The sequence below is a fragment of the Ixodes scapularis genome, unplaced genomic scaffold (genome assembly GCF_016920785.2).
Source record: "Ixodes scapularis isolate PalLabHiFi unplaced genomic scaffold, ASM1692078v2 PGA_scaffold8__174_contigs__length_109621045, whole genome shotgun sequence".
Classification (NCBI taxonomy): Eukaryota; Metazoa; Arthropoda; class Arachnida; order Ixodida; family Ixodidae; genus Ixodes; species Ixodes scapularis.
The window spans coordinates 45,253,070-45,271,771 of record NW_024609883.1 but is presented as its reverse complement, the minus strand read 5'-3'; the positions used below and the strand labels follow the sequence as shown (position 1 = coordinate 45,271,771).

At 44.0% G+C, this 18,702-nt stretch overlaps 1 protein-coding gene across 1 annotated transcript in view; it reads right to left on the bottom strand.

Moving 5' to 3' along the window:
- Positions 1-13,126, bottom strand: part of LOC8036046 (transient receptor potential cation channel subfamily A member 1) — a 112,469-nt gene extending 99,343 nt beyond the window's left edge. The window contains exons 1-2 of the mRNA XM_040502442.2: positions 12,959-13,126; positions 7,035-7,145 (exon numbers count right to left, since the gene is read on the bottom strand). Of these exons, the coding sequence (XP_040358376.1) occupies positions 7,035-7,145; positions 12,959-13,126 (279 nt within the window). The remainder of the gene's footprint in view (positions 1-7,034; positions 7,146-12,958) is intronic.
- Positions 13,127-18,702: the final 5,576 nt, after the last annotated feature.

Below are 18,702 nucleotides of genomic sequence, written 5' to 3'. Positions count from 1 at the left end.
GGGGCTAGATAAGAGACGGAAAAATCGCGCGGGCGCCTTACCGCAACCGCTAGCCTTGTACCTGCCCCACGAGTGGTAACTTAGTGCACGACTACGCTTCTCACGCGCTCAAAGTCTTTCTGAAAATTACTGATTTAGTGGTTTTCGATGACGCTGAGCAAGTTCCAAAACGCAACCATATGTCTATTTTCAGTAATTAAAAAGTTAATTAACGAATTTTAATTAATCATCAGACTTATCGCAAAGATTAGCCACCCAGATAATGTCCCCCTGGCTGTATAACTCACTCTCACAAACCGCATAAGTGTAGATTTCATGGCTTTCTTAATACAAACCTTAAAAAAAAAAAACAAGAAAAAAATACATTCTGCATATAACAAAATCAAGAGACGCAATGACAACCTTAAACTGCTGGAAGCTTTGGGGGCAATATTGAATTGGTTTAAAACGTGGAAAATGAAGCAAAATTATGATAAGATAGCCGTCATGAGAGTCTAAACAAAAAGAGTCGATCCAATTTAATTACTTACTTGAAGGGCAACCTCTCAGACGAGTCGAGAAATGCAAATATTTAGGAATATTTTTTAACAGTAGACTCAACTGGGAACGAGCACCTGGAAGCGACTGTTAATAAAGCAAGAGGCACTTTGTTTTTGCTGAGAAGAAAATTAACATGTGCTGTTTAGATCCTAAGCTTATTGCCCATAAAAGTTTTTCAGACCTGTATGAGAATTCGCCAGCTTAGTGTGGCCCCCTAACACGCACAATGGTATTCTCAGCTTGAAAGCATTCAGAAACTAGCTGCTCGGTTTATTTTTAATAATTTTTGAACAGGAACCTCATCTACAGCTCAGAACGCAGATTCAGCCGTTTTGCAAGCAAGAGCGAAAATTGATAGATTAAAAGTGCTGTATAATATTCTTAACGGCACAATTCAAATTGAAAGCTCTAGCTACCTATAGGATCATTATCTACAAGGTCCCGACGCCTGAACCACACGAGAGCGTGAAAACAATTAAGGTTTACGAGTGACTGTTCTAGATACTCTTCCGTTCCTCGAACAATCAAAGATTGGAATGAGCTACCAATCGATATTGACATCTTAACACCTGTCGAAAATTTGATTTCTGCTGTGGGAATTTCATTTACCTAAGGTTTTCTTCTTTTTTTTTTTTTTCTATTTATGACTGCACTTGGAGTCAGAAGTATATCCCAATAAGTAAATAAATAAGCAAATAGGCGCCATCCCCGGCACGCAAGAACCCAAGACCCCTCTAAATCGGATACCCAGAACTTTGGAGCACTCAACTAGCACACCAAGCGCGAAAGCGGCGCCCAAAAGAGCACTTTCGCCATTGTTTCTAACCACTCAGCATGGCAGCGGAACCTGACACTCGCTAGATGGCGCTACAGTGTTCAAAATGGCGCTACCCACGATAAAACAGTCAATATCCATTCATTCATTATAGAGCTTAGCCTGCACTAAAATTTTTATTAAATGAATGAATGAATGAATGAATGAATGAAACGTGTCTTTAAATCAAGAAATTATTTTGGAAATACTTGAGCAACGTTATCACTAAAAAGTAAAAAAAAAAAGAAGAAAGATTTAGGTTGAGGCCGCACGGAAGCGACGTCGTAAGCACGATCCATTAGAGTCAAGAAAACATTAGCTATTTACTTTTCCGTGGAAAGTACTTTTGGGTTTCAGAGTTTGTTCTCATCTACAAAATACTCAATTTCGCATCTCATTGAAAGACGCGTTTGAGCATGCTCGTAAAACACCAAGTCCACCTAACTGCTAGAAAGTTCTTTTCATTTTAGTTTTCTCTCTATCTACGCGCAACCCAAGAAACCAATCGCGAATTTCAAATTTAATCTTGCCTTCGCCGATGTTTTTCCCAATATCCTGACCAAATACATTTCCTCGCGCACCAAACTTCTCGGTAGTATCAAGCAACGACGCCGCGGCAAAGAACTCCTCCAGGCTGTACATGTAAACCAACAAAACGTAATTCAAAAGCTCATAGAAAAGTTCCACTATATCACGTTCTTTTTTTACCGTTTTCTTTTTTTAAAGTAATAGGTATATACCGTACTGAAAGCCCCCATGCGCAGATGCATTTGTGAATGGCCCGCTCCAACTTTTAGGCGCTTGCATTTTATACGGTATGTGCACATACTTTACTTATTTTTAGTGTGATACTTATTTTAAAGGGGAAACCGGATATCCGAAAGGAAGACCAAAGCACTAGTGAAAGTTCAAGCCGTAGAAAAATGCGTGCGATACTTAAAAAAATACAGAAAAGCTCGAACGTCTTTTTTTCCCCCTAAAAGGAGCCATTGTGCGACATTTTGAATGCTATATTGCCAGACATCGTGAGGGTTATGGAAAGCGTTAGGAGCGAAACAGAATTATACAAAAAACCAGAGTTCTTCTTCTACTAACATTTGATTTTGATAATCGCGTCTTTGCGGCCATTATTCCGTGATCCCGTCAGGTTTGAAGTGAGCGCACAATCGAGCAAATCCTGACAAAAAAATACTAAAAGTGCATTTGCTCTAAGAAATCTAGGCTGGCGGGCTGGATGGATGGATGAATGAATCCGGCTGAGCCCTTTGGATCGGGCGGTACCTTATGCCACCTAGCCATTTTGTTTTACCTTTTAAGCTTAGAATATTTAAATGTGGGCTTTTTCGAGTAACGAGCGCCGTCTGGGGAGTGGTCTGCGAACTACAAATGAGGGGCAACTGAACATGGCCCCGCCCGTCAGAGAACATTGGCATCGTGCCGTTGTATCGGTCTTCAGCTTTTTTTATACCCCATGTATACTAACGATACTAAAAAAAAAAAAGAAAAACCGAAACGTCAAAATAGACTAAATAGGCGCGAAGTTAGATGCTAACAACGTTGATCGTGCGGGACGGTGCGCCATGAAATAGCGACAGCGGGAAGATAGGCCTATGGAGAGAGTGTACGCATGCGCAGAAGTATACAGAAAAAAAAGATATATTTCACCGTAAACTACTCTGGAAAGCCGGTCGCTACAATGGACTTTACTCATTACAAGTAACCGACTTGCTCATCACAAGTAGCCGAATTACTTGTAATCGAATATTTCTTTTTTGTAATATTCTGATCATTTGGATACATTTATTCGGGAGTGATCGCATGAGTAATCTGATTATACTATAATTACTTGAAACCGTTGTTACTTTTCCCTCCCCTTTCTAATGGCGCCCTTTCTTTGCGCAAGTTCCCTACCAAGGAATATACTCAAACCAAGTTTCCGACAGAAGAATGGTTCACCGAAATTGGTGGACTAAGAATAGGGAGTTTTAGGGAACCGTTTTAGCAAATCCGATACCGTACGACGGGGGCCATCGGTACGAAATGCGCATGCGCTGCCGCAGAAGACTTGCATGTGCGCAGTTCGTATTCCGGAGGGCCCTTTCGTATACCGTATCGGATTTGCTAAAACGGTTCTCTAAAACTGTATAATGTAAGTAGTTTAGAATTCCGTGACTCTAATAATGGACAGTACCATAAACTCGTTCTCAAATCCGCGGGACAGTCTGTCGTTTTGAAGATCTGAAGTATTTGGAAAAGTAAGGGTCAATTTTCAAATAACCGTTAATTGGTTTAGATCTCAATAATTGAAGTGATATAACTGAATACTTTTTTTTTAAAGCGAGAGTAATTGCGATCGTAATCAAGGTATTTTTTCGAGTAACATGTACAAGACTGTTGCAATGTACGGAAGCATCTGGGCAAATGAAAGTGCTTAATATGTTTAGACCTTCAATAAAAAAATATTTAAAAAATGGTCTGGGTTGTGACAATGATCTTGGTGATTCTTTATGCTCAGTGTCATAGAGCAGACTAGTTTCTTATGTGTAAGCATATTGTCAGCCACGTCATTTTTTGAGTGCCCTCCGTAGATAGCAATCAAAAGTTTTATTAGATTGTTCCGATAACGATACGATTCATGCGTCGGAAGGATCAAAAACGATCTACTAAAACTCTTTGATGACTGGCTCCCCCGAGTACCTTGCGACAAAGTGTAACATACTAGTTTTCTAAAAAATTTTATCATTTTTGGCGACTCCAAATGTTTTTTTTTTTTGCGATTTAGAAAGAGGTTTCATATGCACGACCACTAATTATCTCAAATTCTGAAGGACTGAATTCGCGTTGTCTCCATAGACAATAAAAATCCTCGTGTTCACCTTAATGTTAACGATTTTTTTTTCAATTCCAGTTCGCGAAATTTAGATTACAGCCTGCAATTCCGCGGATGAACTTGAGAAGCTTATCTTATTTTAGTTTTTATTTTATTTACGTAGATGAAAAGAAAAGATTCCTCTTCTGCAAGGAGGTCGACGTTTATTAAGTTAGGCTGCTAATTTGCATCGTTTCCGGTTCTGCGAGCTTCTTTCTGTGCTGCATGTAAATCGAGTTAGTGGAACAAAAAAATAAACTACACTAAAAAAGAATATATGTACGTCTAATTCTCAGCGGAACACTCTATACACTCCAAGAAATCAGGTCCGTCCACATTCCTGCAAAGCACTCGGTAGTGACAATCGCTGCAATCTTCGAACGAAGAGACTATTAATATGCAAAAAGTAAGTGTGCAAACGAGCTGATAGAAATCGAGCAACAAAGAAAAATCATAATTAATTAGCTGTGTTTGAGATTGCTGTTTGCATGTTTCCGATGGTACGCTGCAGGTAGAAGGCTAACAACGCGAAAAAGCGGGCGATTAAAGAAAGATAAAAAAAAAGATCTACCGTGTTATCGCATCAACAGCCTTGCGCTCGTTGCGCGAGTGGGGCCTTTAGCGTACCGCGCGCGCTTCTCGCGTGCTTCGAGTCTCCCTAAAATTGACCGATGTCGGGGTTTGCAGAGGACGCCCAGCAAGATTCGAATGAAAACCATACGTTCATTTGCACTAATTAGAAAATTTAATTCGTAAAATTTCAGGTAATTATTGCGGTTTCTTTTTTGATTCCTAACGTCCGTTGCGGCCGGCAGTTTGTTCCATAAAAAGTTCCCCCCTTTTTTCTCAGTTACCCTACCTCTAAAAATTATTGAATGCTCTTGCAGAAAAACACTTTATGATTAATGTCAGCTTAAGGAAAGCAGGGCGCATTGAATGCCGAACATCTTATTCCCGCTCCACAGCCAATGAGCTTACAGCCTTAGCCGATAAGAATATCCAAGAACGAATAGCAAAGCAAAATGTGTCAACAGTCCAAGGTCACGGCGCATTCTCTGCGCTCCGTTGGTTTAACAGATGATATCAGACCATAGAAATACAACGAATATCGTAAGGTTGCGCTTTTTCGTCCTACCCCGCTTTCGAAAATTCAGTGCCATCTTGGGGGCTCAAAAAGCAGCTTCACTTTCGACGAAGTAACGGCAGTCATTAAATTATATTCGGGCACCGTCACTCTCGCATGTGAATGGCAAATGAGAATCGGTGCTTCTATCCAATCGTTCGTTTTTTCTTGATTTATTCCACGTTTGATGGTGTGAACATGGGAACAAAAGACCGGCGACCCATAAGGAGTCTTGTACATGTTACTTGAAAAAAAGTAACTACTACTTTTCCGATTACGTCTGGTTTTTAAAACGACGCGTTTTTCTACCGGTTTTAAAACTGCGTCTTCAATGCTGTCCATAATTGAAAAAGAATCACCGTATTACGAGCTACTTACCTTGCTAATTCACAAAATTTTAGCGTAACATCCTGCTTTCGGAGAATCTTGGTTGAAACAAAGGAAGCCATTTGAAAGATAAGGGGAAAATAGTAGTGGCAACAAGTAATTTTACTACTTTGAAAAGCAATGAAATTTCTGTTGTCATTAGTTCCTAATAAATGTATTCAAATGGTTGTAAAATTATCCCGAAAAGTAATCGATCACGAGTAATTTTATTACTCGTAATGAGTATCGAGCAAGACTGCCCATAAGCCCCTCGAATAAATTGCCGCTATCAAAAGGCTTTAGGGCCAACCACTTGTGTCAAGAAAGCGATTGGACCACACTCCAAAATAAATACTTACGCAGCCGTTGTACCCAATTCGTGCGTCGTGTTTTGTGCCGAATGTCACGAACGCTCGACCCTTATTTATATATCCTACGCCCGGTAGTATCTTTTAACTTCTTCCTCCGTCAGCCTCAAGAAGACCGCCATTAGCTTCGCAAGGATCCCACACACTGAGATGATCGTGGCGATCAAAGTTGCCAGACTGAATTTTGAAAATAATCTATGGGCCTCGTTGGCTCGTCCAACAGAAACAATACTCGTATCACCTCAAGAACCGTAGAAAAAGTAGTGCGGACGTTCGCGGAAGGTTACTAAATTCTCCTTTCCCGCGTCGAATTAGGATACATCTCGGGGAATCTTAGATTAGTTTTATGTTCTTCGGCAACCAAATCTAACAGGAACTACTTTGCGCAGCGCACAAATAATGCGAATAAAACGTCGCTTTTTTTTTCTTGATGGGACGACCACTATATATACTATAAAATGCGCTCGGAGTATTGGCACTTCATAACTCGATCGTCTTTTAGGCGCCGCCATTTTGTTCCTTGGTACAGAGCGGTCGAAAGTGGGCGATAAGTATACCCTTCCGAAATGCGACTCGCTGACTTGCAAGGAGGACGACAAAGCGTTCCGCGCAATTCGCAACTGCAACATTTTTTTTCTTTTCTTATTGGTTTAAATTTGCAGCTGCACCATAAAACAGCGCTTTCATTGCTAATCCATCTTACAAAAGACAGTGGGCAACTACTGTTTGAGGCGTACGCGTTTCTATTTTGTCTGACGGTCCCGTCATATTGGTCATGCTGTCTACAGAAATCTTCGAGACACATATATGTATGAGCATATATGTATGTCCTCCGATAAATATGTCATGCGAGTCCGGTGCGCGACACCCTGTTTTTTGTCTGATGTATGAGCAGTTCGACTGTGACTTAATTGAGGGAGAAAAATACAATAAAAACAGTTTAGGCCGCCATACCAGAATCCGTGCGCATTCGGCGTGGTCGTAAATCGCCGCCAGGTGCAACGCAGTCCTGCCATGCTTGCTTCTCAGGTTGGTATCCACCTTGTCCTTGTGCTTGACCAGGGCCTGCGCAGATCGTACGAAGCGTTTTAGTCGACGGAGTAATTGGAGTGTACATACCGTGTACTCGCGATATTGGTAAGCGTTGGAAGCTCTATTTATACTTTATACGCTGAAAAATCGCTCTGAACTAAGAGACATCGAAAGGTTAAAGGGGCGGCGCAACAATTTGCGGACTTTGGCTAATTAATTGCGGGAATTGATCCCGGCCACATATAAAACGAAGGACCGAAAACTATTCTCACCTGCTTGCCCTAATTTTCATTAAAAAAATAAAAGAAACTGGTATCTCTGGCACCCCTCAACTCAACATTGAAGCGGCACCAGCTTCGCCTGTGACGTCATTCGGAGTGGCGTTGGTTTCCGGTCGGGTGCTTCTGGCTTCCGTTTCCCCAGCGCTCGCCGGCTCGCCAGGCTCGCCGCTCTCCCGTCGATTCCCGACCAACATGGCGGCATGGGCGGACGGCCTGAGCGACGTCGAGCGCAAGATGCTTGCGTCGCTTGCGTATAGTAAGTCAGTTGGACTTGTGCGGCGGGCAGTCGAAGTCGAGGTCGAGACACCAGGAACAATAACGATACCACGACCAACGCACTCCGTCGAGCGATGGAAAGACAAAACGTCCGGGTTGCTCGTGTAGCCGCCGTAGGCGCCTCGGGCGTCGACGGATGACGGCGACGGCAGGTTTGGTTGACTTGCGGTAGATGGCGCCACAAATCTTTTAGCGGCAATATTAGGCTTTTGAAGCGTCTCTGCATGCCTAAACAACAAGATTTTTTAAACTTAACCTTAAAACAAGCTTACAATTGCCTAACACTGTCACTTACAAAAACCACTCCGAATGACGTCACACCACAGGTTCCATTTGCGGCCACCATGTGGCCGAAGGTTGGGAAAAAAAGCGTTCTTTATTTTGTGATTACGCAGCGAAATAGAGGTATTTTGGGGTATGATGGCACTTTTTCTCTTACTTATGCCGAAGTAAACAATATAAAAAATACAAGCTGCACATTCGTTCACTGTTAAAATCATTGCACCGCCCCTTTAAGTCATCCCTCCACAACTATACGTTTAATTTTTCCACCTAACTACTGCTGAATAGATCGTAATGTACAGACCGCCCGCAGGTAAAAATATTATATAAATGTGTCTAATAAAAAGAAATGGAAAAGTTACGAAACATATAGGAACTGATATACGCCTGATATAATGTATTTAAGTTTTGAGGTGTTGATTGAACAAGCTCTATATTAAAAAAAAATAGAATGAACATCCTATTGTTAATCAGTTTAACAATACCTGATAAAGTTCTAGTAACTAAGTAAATAAGATTACAGTGCAATCCCCCCCTCTCCTTCAAGCGTCCCTATTAAAAAAAATGAAAATGATTTCTCCCGTTAACTATATCACAACGTATATGAGATATAATGCTCTTGTAAGTTGTGACATATTTATTGAAAAGATTCATATAATTGTTGTTGTTGTTTTACTTGGGTTAGTAGCGCCACAACGGCCGAGTTTGGTGGAGTTGAAGCCACTGAACGATGCTCGGCCTGCACGAGCGCGCGTGCTCGGCGCATGAACGCTCGAACCACGGAGCTCGCTCTCGTAGCTTCTGTTACGCTCGTACTTGAAATAAAATGGAGATTCTCACGCAGTCCCCAAGAAAGAGGAGCGGGAACGCAGCGGAGATGGTAACAGGGACTGCGGTGACAGGGACTGTGGTTTTGGTCGGTGTGTGTTCGTGCACAGTGCAGTTTTAAAGGAAAAAAGCGAGTGCGTTAAAATGGGAATTAATGTGTTCCTCTTCGCAACATTTAAAAATCAACAGTCTAATTTCCTTAACGAATGTCCGCATTCGTGTCATTTGTGATATGCTCCTGCTCTGACCGCTTCGTATATAGCACCAAATGAATTCATTTTAGCACACTGACCAACGTCTGCGAGCGGGGCACGGGAAATCCTGGAGAATCTAGTCCCGCCTTTCCATCTTGAAACTCCCGTTTTATGAAGGTTTGGGATAGCGCGACACGGAGAGGAAACGTAAAGAGGGAGTCAGGGCGAACGCTCTGTCCTGTTTCTTACTTTAATTTTCCTCTTCGTGTCGCGCTGTCCAAGATCTTAATATGCTTATTCAACTAGCCCACCAGATAATCTTGATGAATCTACCGCCCCGTCATCAATAGGGAGTTGGAGCTGCAGATAGTGAAGGCCCTCACAACACACAAATATAATATATCGAGAAAAAAAAAAGATGTTGAAGCAAGTGCCCTAGAAGAACAAGCGGAAAGAACTGGCCACACAATAGACCACGAAGGGAACACTCTGCTGGCCTTAGAAAGGCATTGATGAAAGCTGGACTTTTGTGAGTCCTGATTGATTCGACGAACAAATGTAAACGTAAACCGCTCCTCGGGCACTCTGCTCAGCAATTATGTCTCAGGGCTGCGTGACGTCTGCAAAGCACCCAACATTCGTAAAGAGATAAGATAATCCGCCAACCAAAAATTGAAATAGTAGCGACCCTACGTTTCGAAACCGTTCGTTTCTTCTTCGCCAACCAGAGAGAATTCTCTCAAACATGTTTACCTTCAACCCAACATTCGTGTGTTCAAATAGCGACACGTGTCCCCACCGGTACCCGTGACCAATGAACCGAATCGTTTCCGAAATGTCGAGACACTATTTAATAAACTTGGTTAGTGTTAGCAATTTTCGGCTGATATCTCTTTCTAACCAGGCAGAGAGCCACCGAACTTTTACCTTCAGTATCCCGTCACGACCCAACTCTACGCTCGTTGTTCAACCCTAGAACCATTGAATAAGCTCACAGTACAGGCACTCCATTCAGCGATTTCTCTTGTGGGCGCAGCCATTTTTATGCGCGCAATAGACTCTTTTCAAATCTTCCGCGTCATCGTCTGTCAACCATCGCTTGATCTCGTTTTCTGAGCATGTATTGTACACGAGGGCTGCGGTAGCATTCGGCGTGAGCTCGGCTGAGCTCGAATGAGAAAACGAATGCGACGTCAGCGTTCGACGAGGAGTCGGATTTAATCACACGCTTCGTGTCCAAGCAATGGCGACCGCCAATGTTGCTTGATGGACTTTTGAAAAGGTCCGATTGGCGATAGTTACTATATAAAAATTCGACTTCCTGAGCTCAAGATAGGGCGCCTAGATTTCCCCGTGATATCGTTTTGCTTCGTCGCTGACTTTTTTTTTACATTTTTTTTGGACGACGGTGAAGCGCTCCCTGCGATTTCAGATAGATCATCAGATAACTGGCAGAAATCATTCAAAGCACTAAGATGTATCAAACTTTTGGTTTCTAGGCTAGGTGGCACAAGCTACCGCCCGTTATAAAGAGGACATATTAGCATTCATCCATCCATCCATCTGATGACTGACGTGTCGTGACATTGAAGTGTAGCTTATTCGGTGACTCTATTCAACCAGGAGGACATAGTCCTGATAGTCACGCGACTGAGCAGTTGCCAGTCCATCAGCAACTGCGAAACGTTCTGAAACTTCTTATTTTTTTTTTTTGGAAAGTGGTGGACTGAAGTGCTACTGTACGCTGAATAAATCAATGCAAAAAGACCAAAAACACGCCCCTATTTTTTTAAGAACTAATTTTCCTGTGCTTCATTACCTAAACCTGCACACTTGACTACATAACAAAAATTAAAAAAACACACACACGCACGCACACACGCACACACACACGCACACACAAGCAAACACACACACGCACACGCACACACACTCACAAACACACATGAGCGAACTGAGTTGAATTGAATCGGAGTTGTTCGCACAAACTCCAGAAGGCGGCCCAACAAAGCGAGACTCGTGGTGCGGAAGTTCTTAACGACTTTCACTCCCGATACAATTCTCGCGCCGTCGACTGCGAAAACAATGGCGCGCCGTTTTCGAAAGGTGGCTTCGCCGCGTCACACTGGAGCCGCGAAATGGAAGCTGCGGCCAACGCTCCAGGATCCGGCCAACGTGCCAATTAGCGCCCTCAAGCTCGGTTTAACAATTGAAGTGTCGACGTCACGCAGTAAAGCAACACCCGATAATTAACTATACCGCGTGCAAGTTCGCCTGCTCTCTGCGCAGCTCGTGCGATTGTTGACCCGCCAAATGCGCCCACGCGCTGTTACATAGCCTCCTCTATGATCACAAAGCCTGTCAGTTCGACGACGGAGCCATAGAGTGCCCGGTCGCAGATGTGGAGCACGAGGATCTGGTAGCACAGAGTATTTCTCGGGGAGCCTGTTGTCAGTGCACAGCTTTTGCGGCGGCGAGATCCCGAAACATGATTTTCAAAACGCGACGAGAAAAGAAGCGGTATAGCGCGAAGAACGCGAGGAGCACGAGAGGACATTCCATCGCTCGGGAGAAGTATGTTCAGGCGTCTCGCCGCAGCGGGGCGCCCGTTACATGCCTTTCCTCTCATCCGTTGTCTGCCGCTCTGCCTTTTCTTTTTCGGCGGCCGCGTCTCGTGGCGATCTGCCTGGCTTTGTCCATATAAAGAAGGCTACGGCTGTTGTTAACTCCCGGCCTCGAGCAATATGACAACGCCCGCTTGCCTGCCTCGGCAACGCGCGTTTGCCGTGCGTTTACCACGTTGGCTTTTGACTGGCGTGCCCCACCTTGAGTCCCGGCGCGCCAAATAAGCAATTTGAAACACCTGCTGGCCGTATAGACGTTCTGCACACGCGCCAGGGTACAGCCGCCATTGCTGACGTTCTCTCGTCTTACCGATATATCGAGCCACTGGAACGGGTCGTGAGAAACAAAATAAGTGTGTCGGAGTAACTCTCGGTGACTGAAAATATGATGATCGTAATGTTCCAATCACTGTCATCCAAAATCATGATGGAAGAGTGCGACTAGCGGAACGATCAAAATAATCCGTGCGCCAGGCGCCGAGGGCCGGAATCTGCCGTACGAGTGGTCACACTCTGTCCGAGCAAAACAGAGTTGAACGCCACATTCGTTTCTTACGTCTTTCTGTATGATTATAATCGAAACATCACATGCCCCCTATTTTCAACCATGAAGGGTTACTACAGTTAACTCTTACCCGCTTAATAAAACCATATACCTATGATTAAAACTGTTTCTCGCTACCACCTCTAGGGGTTCTTTTCGGCTTCGGGTTGGCCAAGAGAGCATGTCAAGCCTTCCTTCTATGTCTGTTGCACGGCCTGGCACTGCCCGTGCCTCCCATTGATCGAACTCTCTCTATACACGGCTCTGGTATAAGCAAGCACATTTATTTTGAAGCCAATCATCCACGAGCTAGGGAGCGAGGTTCTCAAACCGCGGTCATCACTGGAAGTTGTGAATGGTGAGACGAATATAAACCATTCATCGCCTTCTGCGCGCTGTCGTATATCTCTAATGAACTGTGAAATTCGCTCAGAATGTTGACAGTGATAATCTCGGAAATTTAAGACAATGCGCACGCGTCCAGAGCCCGGTCACTGGGGTTATTTGCCCGGTTGACAAGGGCTGAAAAGATGTATAGAAGCAGTGGCGGAGATGTTTATGCTCTATCGTGACGTCGCCGAGCGTGAATGCTCACTTCTTATTAATTTAGTTATACGTGCCACTGACGTCACGTAAAATCAGCGGCGCAGGCTGTAGAGCTGAGCGTGCGACGATTCCCTTGTTGAAAGCCAGAAACGATGGCCAGTAATCATATCCAATGCATCGTACAACCTTATTCGACATTTCGTCGCTCGTGCGTGGCACTTGTCAGTCCTTAAAAGCATTCACATATAGCTCTTAGGAAAGATGGACTAACCTGCAAGGACTTGACCTTGTTGAGCTGAGTGCTCACGTGGAGCGGACTTTGGGTGTTCTTGTTCAGGAGACTAGTGTCGGCGCCGTTGTCGATCAGGAAGCTTATGGCGTCCGCTGCCTCGTGCTCGCAGGCGCTGTGGAGTGGACTGTTGTCTTCGTAGTCCAGCATTCCCAGATCTGTCGATAATTGCGAGGAGTTAGCGCGAGAAGCGTCGAACAATAGGTGACCTTAACGGATGGCCCTAGTTAAAATTCGTTAGCGCTGGGTGCGTGTTCATGGCGAGTTTTCACGATGTTTTCACAGAGCGCTAATCACAGTTGTCATTCTTAGCAGACAAATTTTGGGAGCCCGGTCTGCGATGTGAGCAGCGCGCTGCAGTAGGGCGTCTGGTGCAGCATCTACATGACTCGGTTCTCCATGAACACGTACACTCTTAAACACGCTCAAACGGGAGTACATACACACACCGACACACAAACGTACGCGCAAGTGGACACACCTGCATATGCAAACACGTACACGCTCAAAAATACAGAAACACGTACATATCACGCGGAGGAAAATTAATTTCCTCCGCGTGATATGTAGGTGTAATTATTTACTTTTTATTTAAAAGCAATTGTAGTTTTAATTTAACTACAGTTTCGTTTCAGTAATTGCCAAGAAGTGTAATTGCAATTACAAGTTCCTTTATCACATACTTTGTTGTGCGCTCAGGGCCAGTAATGTGAAGTCTTCAAGGCATTAGTTGAGTTGACCCATCAGCGAATTGTAAAGGCATTACAGACTGCAAGCTCAAAAAAAGCGCCGAAAAAGTAGAGGGTCCCCAAGTCGAGCTATACAATAAAAAGCGCACTTGCAGCTTAAGTTTAGAAAACGAGACGTTTAATGTAAGCCATCCGCGGATAACATTTTGTGTTGCACTGTCAAGGCTATACTTCGTTTTGCCTCAAGTCTGGACATGGGTGTTCCGGACGCCGCCGACGTTATAAACTGATGGGGACCAATCACATTGCATCAAAAGGGCACCAACATGGTGTTTCTCATATTTTTGTACGTGTTCTACCGTCACCGGCCCGATCATGTGCAGGAAAAAGCCAGTGACTTGCGCTTTTGATCCTGTTTGATTAGTTCCATCAGCTCGTAATGTCGGTCGCGTACGGACTTGAGGTGAAATGGAGTATATAGCTTAGCTTCGATGGTGCAGCAGGCCCGTACTGCTGCGAGGGCACGTCAGTTCTTCTTGCGTCTCATTCGCACGCTCCTTCCTGTGAAGGAGGCGCCAAAGGAAGCCTTTCGCTTGCGCACGCAGCGCTTCCGCAGCGCTGGAACACTGTGGAAACTGTGGTATATACACCTTTTGCACTAGGGCACAGCCATCTTGAATGTCGTCCCTTCTGGTATGCGGTAAAACATCGTTTTGATATCTCCACACCGCTGGAAGTTAACCATGTTGAATATACCTAAGACTGGGGCAGAAATGGACATAAAAGTCGAAGGAACAGAAAGGGACAGGACGACGTCGTCCTGTCCCTTTCTGTTCCTTCAACTTTTATGTTCATTTCTACCCCAGTCTCAGGTATATTTAACATGGTTAACATTCCCCAGCTCGCCTGCACCCTTACTATTTTATCGCTGGAAGTTGTTTACAAAAAATGCGTGATTTTCAAACACTCTCAATTGTTTTGCCTCACCTATATTTTCTCGCATATTTCTGGTAGAAATCTTGTATTACTTTTTGATTCCGCGTACCAGATACGAAACCGACGTCAATGAAAACGACAAGAAGCTGAAACCGTCCATAGACTCATTTATTAAAAGCGCTGGAAGGAGGCGCTGTTGTCAATTTAAGTCCCCGCGTACTTCCGGTAAAATAAGAGGACAAACAATCTGCACCGTAGCACAACTTCTTGTAAGGTTCGTGCAATATATTTTATAACCAGCTCTCCGGCTGATTAGTCAAAGGACCGGTTAGCGATAAATTTGTTGGAGATTCTTTTGTCATATCTGTAAGACTACCCACCTATTCTTATATATTGTTAAACTGCACAACAAAAGGAGCTCGCTAAATTTTCATATTCGAGATTTTCGTAGAACTTCAGCTTTTCGGAAATGTTTACATCAACAAGCTCGGAAGGACTGCTCAAACGGAGCGACCGGAAGTCCCTTGAGAGCCAAATGACGGCTTGTGTTTGTAAACAGTAAAATGGTCTTGGCAAGGTGACACAAAGTAGTTGTTAAAAAAAGGCTCGTGGCACACCTAAGCGCTTCTTATGAGTTGTGAATGCGAAAGCACGCCACGCCTCTCCTCCGCTCGCTTGCTTTGTCTGCGGCGTACTTTCATCGACGGTCGAGCGCACGCACGCTCTCCTCAACACGCTGACCTTGGGCGTGGAGCGGTGGAGCCACTGCCTCGCGGACACGCAGCGCCATGGGAAGGCGCTAATTGAAACTGACGCCCGGCGGCTTCATATCATTGCCGTTTTGCGTGGCTTCCTGAGTGGTTTCAAAGCTCGGATGCCTCAGATCGCGGCTTCGGGAATTTATCTGCCGTTTGGCGCGGCTGATGACGTCGGCTCGCTCCATAGGACAGTTAAAGCTTTCGCATGAAAATAGTTGTAGCCGAGTTTTACAGTCATCGCTATGTCGGTGCAAACGCAGTGTGATCTTCACTCTCTTTTTTATAAAGAAAGATAGAGAGAAAGAAGGTTAGGCTATGGACGGTTTGCATACAGATTGATTGCCTTTTATCCAAATCTCAAATGCCTCCTGTACATTTTTTCGAAAGTTTTCAATGCAACTCGTCAATATCTCAATGTTGTTAAACGCTGGAGCAGACGGGTTTCTGCTAGATTTGACTGAACGGTGAACAGACAGGGTCGCTCGCGTGGCCGCCGCACGCACACGGGTGCGAACGTCGAGGCTCCCAAAGTCTAGCCAATAAACGCCAGATTGCAAGTCAGCAGTCAGCGGTATTTCCCTACAATCTAAACAGAAAGTTCTCCAGCTCTTTAATGTCCCTGTCTTGTTCCCAGCTCCCAAGAAGACGGAACGGTTGTGCTGTCAAATCAAGAGCCTTTCGCCAACGATATACGCGTGTAGCAAGAAAAACTTTCAGCCTTTCCACTCTGATGAAGAAGGAAGGCTAGGGAAGCTGTACTATAGTGGGAATGAGGTAATGGGCGGCCGCAAGTTTTCAAGCCAGAATGGAAAGGCTCAAAAGGTTGCCGCGATCTATGAGCGACAGTGGCCGCCCATTTATATATATATATATATATATATCTATATATATATATATATATATATATATATATATATATATATATATATATATATATATATATATATATATATATATATATGGAAGAAGAAAAGAACCCTTAGTGAAAACAGCAACAACGGACGATTTAATCTTCGACGTTTCGGCCGGAGTCCGGCCTTCGTCAGAAAGAACCCACGCCTTCGGACCCCCGCCACCATGCCCGTTGTGTGTGTGTGTGTGTGTGTGTGTGTGTGTATATATATATAGCAGTTTCGCAATGAGATTCGGCACCCGCTTAAAATGTTAGAGCCTATGAGTGACAAAGGAAAAGGCTGTAACATGAACGCCAAAGACAAGTGCACGTTAAACAATAAAGCATTAGCCCCCCGAGGCAGTATTTCACAATGTTTCGAGCTCGTGCAAGCCGATGCCCAAATGTGATTTTTATGTATAAGAACATTTGTGTGCCCTTCGCGCAATTTATGTGTAATTAGGAATATCATTACATCTTTAAGTAAGTTTTCTTTGCGACACCGTGTATCAAAATCTTTTGAAGAATAGCCCCCCCCCCCCCCCCCCCCCTTTACTATCTTTCTCTTTCTGCACATTTCGTGCATTTGCCCTCAGATCTATCATGTGTGCGCACAGTTCTTTTTGGCAGATCCCTGGACCCGGTGTTTCACACTGCCAAGCAGCAAAGAAAAAAGCACGTTTCCGCAGACTCAAAAGCTGGCCCATTTCCGAGTTTCGTCCTTTCGTGTCGGTCTCAAGCAGTTATGTGAACTTAATTAAGTCAACGGTATTGACGATAATAAAAATGTATTTGATTATTGACTGAAGATTTGACAACAAATATAAAGGGCCAATCAGCGCAAATATACAGGGTGTTTTTTTTTTTTTTTATTCTTACAGATTTGTTTAAAGAAAGCCATGAAATCTACACGTATGCTGTTTGTGAGAGTGAGTTATACGCCCAGGGGGACATTATGTGGGTGGCTAATCTTTGCGATAAGTCGGATAATAATTAAAATTTGTTAATTAACTTTTTAATTACTGAAAATAGACATATGGTTTTAATTAGAAACTTGCTGAGCGTTATCGAAAACGGCTAAATCATTCATTTTCAGAAAGACTTTCAGTGCGTGAGAAGCGTAGAAGTGCATTATAGTTAGCACTTGTGGAGCACGTACAAGGCTAGCGGTTGCGGTAAGGCACCCACGCGATTTTTCCGTCTCTTATCTAGCCCCAGCCTTGTACCCGATCCACATGTGGTAACTTAAGCGCAGTGTTGCGCTTTTCACCCGCTCAAAGTCTTCCTAAAAATTACTGATTTAGGGGTTTTGGACGACGCTCAGCAAATTTCTAATTGGAACCATAGACTATTTTCACTAATTAAAAAGTTAATTACCGAAATTTAATTAATTATCCTACTTATCGGGAAGATTAGTCACCCCAATAATGCCGCACTGGGCGTATAACTCACTCGCACAAACCGAATAAGTGTAGCTTTCATGAATTTTTTTAGAACAAATCTATAAGAATAAAAAAACGGTGTATTTCATAAGTAAATGCACCCCCACATTACCTGAAAAATGCTTTGCCAAATTTTTTCTGGCGTTTTTATCCTCGATAGGCATGTGTATAAGCATAGCTTTCTCCATACTCACAAAGCCCGGCAGTTCGATGACGGAACCATAGAGTGCCCGGTCGCAGATTTGTAGTGCGAGGATCCGGTAGCACAAAGCATTTCTCGGGGAGCCTGAAGTCAGCGCACAGCTTTTACAGCGGCGAGAACCCGAAACATGGTCTTCAAAGCCGACGAGAAAAGAAGCAGTGGCCCGAGGAACGCGAGAAGCACAAGTGGACATTCCATCGCTCGGGATAGGTGTATTTTGGCGTCTCGCCACAGCGGGGCGCCCGTTACATGTCTCTTATCTGCCGCTCTACCTTTCGACATTCGGCGGCCGCGTTTCGTGGCGATCTGCCAGGCTTTGTCAGTATAGAGGAGGTTATGGTTATTTATACGAATTCGTTGTACGCCCGAATAGTGCTCGTAAACACAACTTTAGAGTGCGCTGAGCGCCTGCCTAATTTTAATCTTAGCACTTTTGCGAGCTCGTGACGTTTTTAGAAGCTCCGAAACTGGACTTGAGCCTCCGTCGTTTATGCACAGTCACGTTAATTGGGCTGCAATTTCTTCTTCAACTTTGAAGGGATGCAATTTTATAGGACATACAAAAGCGCATGCTACCCCTCCCACCCTCCCCCTCCGCGATTTGCATAAGCTTGTATGTGTCATAAAATCGGGTCCCTTAAAACTTGGAGGGAGTTGTCTTCTCTGTGGGCAGTTATTCTACACGTACAAGGATCCATAAGACACTTGAGGCGCTATCCCGATGTCTTTTATTGTCAGCACGCAGAAAAATATAAATAAAAACGACGTATATTGTTATGTGTGTACACGCCAGATTTTCGCAATAGC